Source organism: Juglans microcarpa x Juglans regia, chromosome 5S, assembly GCF_004785595.1.
Source record: "Juglans microcarpa x Juglans regia isolate MS1-56 chromosome 5S, Jm3101_v1.0, whole genome shotgun sequence".
Lineage (NCBI taxonomy): Eukaryota > Viridiplantae > Streptophyta > Magnoliopsida > Fagales > Juglandaceae > Juglans > Juglans microcarpa x Juglans regia.
Genome location: NC_054603.1, coordinates 27,101,479 through 27,107,378, shown reverse-complemented (window position 1 = coordinate 27,107,378; position 5,900 = coordinate 27,101,479). Strand labels below are relative to the sequence as shown.

At 39.3% G+C, this 5,900-nt stretch overlaps 1 protein-coding gene across 1 annotated transcript; it reads left to right on the top strand.

Annotated features, from left to right (window-relative positions):
- On the top strand, nucleotides 1-4,929 carry LOC121266920. The gene is made up of 9 exons (XM_041170770.1): nucleotides 1-311; nucleotides 605-802; nucleotides 874-1,140; nucleotides 1,534-1,568; nucleotides 1,649-1,744; nucleotides 2,118-2,268; nucleotides 2,372-3,036; nucleotides 3,265-4,378; nucleotides 4,583-4,929. The coding sequence occupies exons 1-8, from the start codon at nucleotides 185-187 to the stop codon at nucleotides 4,342-4,344; spliced, it is 2,619 nt and encodes an 872-aa protein (XP_041026704.1). The 5' UTR covers nucleotides 1-184; the 3' UTR covers nucleotides 4,345-4,378; nucleotides 4,583-4,929.
- The last annotated feature ends 971 nt before the right edge of the window (nucleotides 4,930-5,900 follow it).

Genomic DNA, 5,900 nt, shown 5'->3' with positions numbered 1-5,900 from the left:
TATCATTTCTAAATTTTTCTTTTTCTTTTTCTTTTTTCTTTATTTGGTTTCAATTTGAAACCGCCGCTTTCTCCAAAGTTCAAAAACGCACACCTGAAATCTCCCTCTGATCTTCGAATTCAAACCGATCCGTGCCTCCACCGTCTATCGAATCCGATCGGATCCGCTGCTTTCATCTCTGCGCATGGAAGATTCCAGCAAAAGAAACGATTTTAATGTCCGACGCCTTAGCCTCATCGACGTCTGCTCTGAAGACGATTCCCTCCTCTTCAATTCTTCACTCGCTGATTCCCTCCACCACCAGTCTTCAGGTTCTCTTTCCATCTAGTCTCTGTCTTTTCTTCATTTCCATGACACTAAGCTAAGGGTTTCTGGATTTTGTTTTCAAAATCAGCATAAGAGGGTTTAGGGATTAGATAGTGAGGTAGTTAGAAGAAGAAGAAAAAGCTGGGGCAATTGGGTCTGGGAGTTCTCGAGGAACTACTTTTTTTTTTATTTATATCGATTTAAGTCTTAACGCATGAGAATATTTCTTTCATTTCTCATTTTCGTATTTTCCAATGGATTCTGTTCTAAATCTTATCTGATTCCATTTGACGTTCAGAAAATCAGGAACACGGAAATGCTGAGTTGTTGGAGAATGTGTATGCTAATATATTAGAGGACACAATTGGCCCTCTTGAACGGAAAGAACGTGTGCTTCAACCATCTGAATCGCCGGAACCTGAAATGACAAGCAAAAATGGCAAATATAACTTGCGTAAAAGCTTAGCATGGGATAGTGCTTTCTTCACAAGTGCAGGTATGGTTTCAATATATCAAATTAAATTCGGTACATTTTGATTTACATATCACGGTGAGAGTCACTTTCAGGTGTTCTGGAACCGGACGAGCTATCTTGCATTATTGAAGGAGTTGAAAAGGATGAAAAACAAAAATTAACGAGGATTCAAGAGGAGGTACAACGATCTGCTGATTCAATCTCTACTTTAGAAAGCGATGGTTTGACATTAGAAAGTCTTGAGTCGGATTTGTTTGAAGATGTTAGAGCTTCGATCCAAAAGTCCAGTAAAGTTTCCAATGCCGCAAAAGCAAGAAGCAGAACAGGATCAGGAGTGGCAGAAACACAGCCCATTTGCTGTAAGTATTACTTTCTAATCCATAATTGGTATAAGGCAAAGAGATAAACAGAGTTCAGCTGCCATTCCCTTTGTCTTGGATGTGTCAGATTAGTTGGAGTTGGCAGTCTTATGCTGAAGAAAATCTTCTTCATCCAGGTTCATACTGACTAAGGTGCTTTGTTTAGTGATTAACATATAGATCTCCGTATATTCTGGGCTGGTTCTAAACCCCTAAGCCCCCAGCCCACCCACCCACCGGGCACCTCCCACCTCATGCCTCTCATCTGTTCTCTTTCCACTTGACAAGAATTGAACCCAAGGCCCTAAGCCCCGCCCCATATAACTTAAGGTTGAGCCCTAAAGCCATTACAGGCAGACTTATTCTATGACTAACAGTTTCTTTTGCTTTCAGCTAAAAAGAAAGTGGAACTTGCGTCTCGGAGTAAGGTAAGTTCTAAGTTTGGCAGCTGGTCATTATTTCTTAAACCTTTGCAAATATCTAAAGTAATATTGGTACAAACTTTCAGATTAAGGCTAACCTAGTTTCCAGCAAGCCAAATGTACGATTGCAAGCATCAGCGAACTTGACAAACCAGGTTTCTGTTTCTCCACGAGTGTCACAGGTTTGCATCCCTCTTTTGGAAGATTTAGTCGTTAGTTTTTATTTTTGCGTCCCATTTTTGTCTAATAGTACTTGGCAATCTGAAAATGCCATTTTTGTCATCCCATAGTATGCAAATGACTCAATTTTCAGGCTGTCCGACTTGAATGGAGATTGACCACTTTTAATGATACTAGGCATTCCAATTCAATTATTTGGCCTCCTGAACCTAAAGTTTTATCTGTTATTTGAAACCAATAGAACACACAGATAGTCTTTTTTCCCTTTTAGCTGTTAACTAATGTGTATGTAAAATTGAAAATTAATAAACCTTTATGAAAATGGGCTTTGAACTTACGGTTAACTAACATTTTCCTATCCTGTCTAAAATGAAGTCGTTTGCTTCAAGGAGAGAGTCTACTTCATCCCTTGCAAAGCGACCAATGGTACTAGTCAAGGACACTCCTAGCTCAACACCATTAACCAAAAGAGCTTCTCTGTCCGATAACCATGCCAAATTGGGAAAGGATGCAAAAAGTGCAAGTGGTAATTATGAATTTTATTTGGTTAGATTAATTTATTTTCTACAGGCAAAATACTTTTCGTTCTTAGTTAAATTGTAAACTTTAATTTAGTTTCATTCCTTCAGGTAGAGGGGCTCCAGTTTCAAAAATACCTGCTTCAGGTGGTTCACGGAATAATGTTCCTAGGCCCCCAGTGTCTTCTAAAACATCTTCTTTGGGCTCATCAGTTGTGACCAAGACACAAACAACTTCCTCTTTTGATAGTTCTGGCAGTGTGTCTTCTGACAGCGTTAGTAAATCTTCTACCAAATCAATGAAAACAAAAAAAGATTCCATAACTGGTCGCCCGCCTTCCTTTGGTTCAACCTCCAAAACGCCATCAAGAACTGCATCAAGAAATAAAGTTCAGTCTGGTAGTCCTCATCTCTCGGCTATGTTGATTTCTTCATCCAAGGTTGCCCCTAGTACTTCGCCTGCAAGCTCTATCAGTGAATGGTCCTCAGAGTCATATTCATCAAATTCTACAGTTAAACAAAGGTCTAATAACTCAAGAGCCAGCCTTGAAAGTACTTGCAAAGAGGCCTCCGTAGATGGTGATGTGCCTCATGTTTTGGAAGCTCTAAAACAATGTAACGAGCAAGGTTCAGTTGGGCATGAAACCCTGGTAATTGAATCACCTGGTGAATGTGTAAAGAAAGCTTCATCAGCATCTGGTGCACTTCCTCATTTGGCTTCTATGAGACCTTCAGGCCTTCGGTTGCCATCACCTAAAATTGGCTTCTTTGATGGGGTCAGTTTTTGCTTTCCCTTTTGTAATTGATATATTCTAGTTGGAAAGTGATTTTTCCATGGTAGTTTTCAAGAGGGAGATAAAAGAGATTGTCTAAAAAATGACTATGCTATCTAATGCGTGAAAAGACGTTGTGATGGGGCCTTTATGGAACAGTTTTGGCAAAATCATCTCCCTCATTTTCTTTTATTATGTCAAAACCTGCATCATAAATTTCATACTATGCAGGTGAAATCAACTGGACGAACTCCACCTGGAATTATGTCATCTCATCCAGTGGCACGTGGTGGCTTGCCTAAAACTGGAGCAGGAAATGTTACCCCAAATGGAGGCCCAAACAAGGCAAAATCAGGAAATCCTCAAACTTGTAGAACTCTAACGGCAATCAGGAGCATAAAAGCTGATCCTCAGCGAACTTTGGTGAATACGAAATCTAAATCTCCTACACCTCTTAAAGAATCATCGGTTGCTGCAATCAGAAGCTCTAGTGCATCAAGGAATGTCAAAAGCTGTCCTGGCATATCTCCAAGAGTTCAAAACAGATTATCTCCAAAAGTTCAAAGTAGATTATCTCCGAAAGGTGGTGGAGAAAGTCAGTTGAAGGACAAGGAAATTGAAGCTGAAGGATGTGATATTGGTATGTGTGCTTCTGATATTGGAATAGCTGAGAAGAGTGGTAGCCTTGATGTTTTGAAGGATAAAGTGTGTTCAGAAACGAAGGGCAGTACCCCTACAACTGATATGAATGTCATTCCTATTAATGGAGAGCTTAATACGAGTGATTCAGGTTCTAATTTTCTTGTTGAAAAGGATACGTCCTATCAGAAAGTGGGCGAAGAAGCAAAATATGTCCAAGCTGATCTTAAGAATGATTTGCCTGAAATTAAAATCACTAATGTGGAAGAAAAGTTTGAGCTTGAAGATCAAGTTGATGACGTGAGCAGACAGGTTGGAGCTATGGATATAAATAAGGAGAGTCTGGACAAGAACATTGGCGATTCTCTTTCCCTTTCTCAGTTAAATGTTGGTGGTAAAGATATTTCTGGTGCTCTGGAGTTGTCCCGTCAAAGGGAGCTTCATGGTTGTACCCAACAGGATGAATATTTGAAATGTTTGTCAAAACCTGTCACCTCTAACTCTCCAACCACCTTTGAGATTACGTCCAGCATGAGGACACCTTTTTCTGAGAAGGATTCTTTTTGTAATATGGATGGGTTTTCTGATGTTTTAACAGGCTTGAAAGTCGTAGAGGTAGAGAAGGCAGCTGTCTTGACTTCTCTAGAAAGCAGTATGAAGGAAAACAGCTGAGATACTGCAACAGCATAAGCATTTAATTTTCAAGGTCAGTGTTTCATCATATCTGCTGATATACTGGGTTTATTGTCAAGAAACGTTGCCCTCGGAGATTCTTTCCTACTTATGAAGCCTAAACATTGGAATTTACAACATTTTAAGCATCTACATTTTACAATTCTTAGTCTAGGTTGTAATCTTAGAAGTGAAGACCTTCCTTTAGGTTTCTGAATTATGTTGTCCATTGTTTCAGCATCTTCTATTCATGGTTTGCAAGGAATGGATTATCATGCCTGAAGACAATTGTTTCAGATCGAGAAGCATGTCGGTGTATGAAACCAATAGATGATGTCTTAATAGAGCAATCCAATTGGTAGGCTGCCATTCAAGTTGTATATTGCATATGGAATGCATGTTCAACTACGCGTTTACAAGATGTCTTTGCTTAGTTTTAGATGAGGTGCATCTGGATGGGGTGCCATACTTTTTGACAACTCTGAATAACTACTTGTGAATGCTTTAGGAGACAACCGATTGAAGAAACACTAAAATGTTTTGTTAGGTTTCATTCTATGCATTAGTCAATTACATTTGGGATAACTTTCTTCTCTCCAAATAATAGACTTTTTGCATATTGTTTTTTTTGATAAGTAAGAAATTTCATTGATTGGATAAGACTAGGCAAAGCCCATGTACATAGGAAGTATACAAAAGAGACACCTAGTTACATACTAGAAAGTTGGAAAGAAAGTAAAAACTCATGGAACATTCCCTCCCTTCAAAACTATAGCCAAAAGCCATTGAACCAAAGAAAGTACAAAATAATTCCATAATTCCCCCCTAGTTCTCTTCTTGTTGTTGAAGCATCTCTCAGTTCTTTCCATCCATATACACCACAATAAGCACAAAGGGGCCATCCTCCACGTCGTAGCTAGTTGAGGATTCTAATGATGCTAAGAGCTTCGCCACACTCTTAGGCATAACCCAAGATAGTCCAGCTCTACTAAAGTAAGCCATCACATAACTTCCTTGCCATCTCGCAATGTAGAAGAAGATGATCAATCGATTCGCCATTGTTCTTACACATGTAACACCACTCTATTACAACCATCCCCTGTTTTCTTAAGTTGTTAACTGTCAAAATCTTTCTTTAAGCTGTTGTCCAAGTAAAAAAAGTAACTTTGGGAGGGACAGGAACTCTCCAAATATCCTTCCAAGGAAACACAATGTGTTGATAATTTGTCAGCACCTTATAGAAATATTTAAACAGAAAATTTCTTGCTCCTCAAAGGTTTCCACAACATTTTATCGCTCCCACAACCTCCTATCCTCTTGGAATAAAGCAAGCTGAAAAAACCTGCTATCTCCTTGACTTCCCAATCCTGTGCATTTCTAGAAAAGATCATATTCCAATGCATAGGACTATTGGCTCGACACAGCATATCTGAGACATCGGCCTGTTGATTTTCTGCCAATTTGAAAACACCTGGGAAAATAGAAGATAGGGCTCTCTCACCACACACTCATCAAACCAGAACCTAATTCTTTTGCCCTTTCTGACCTCAAAGTTG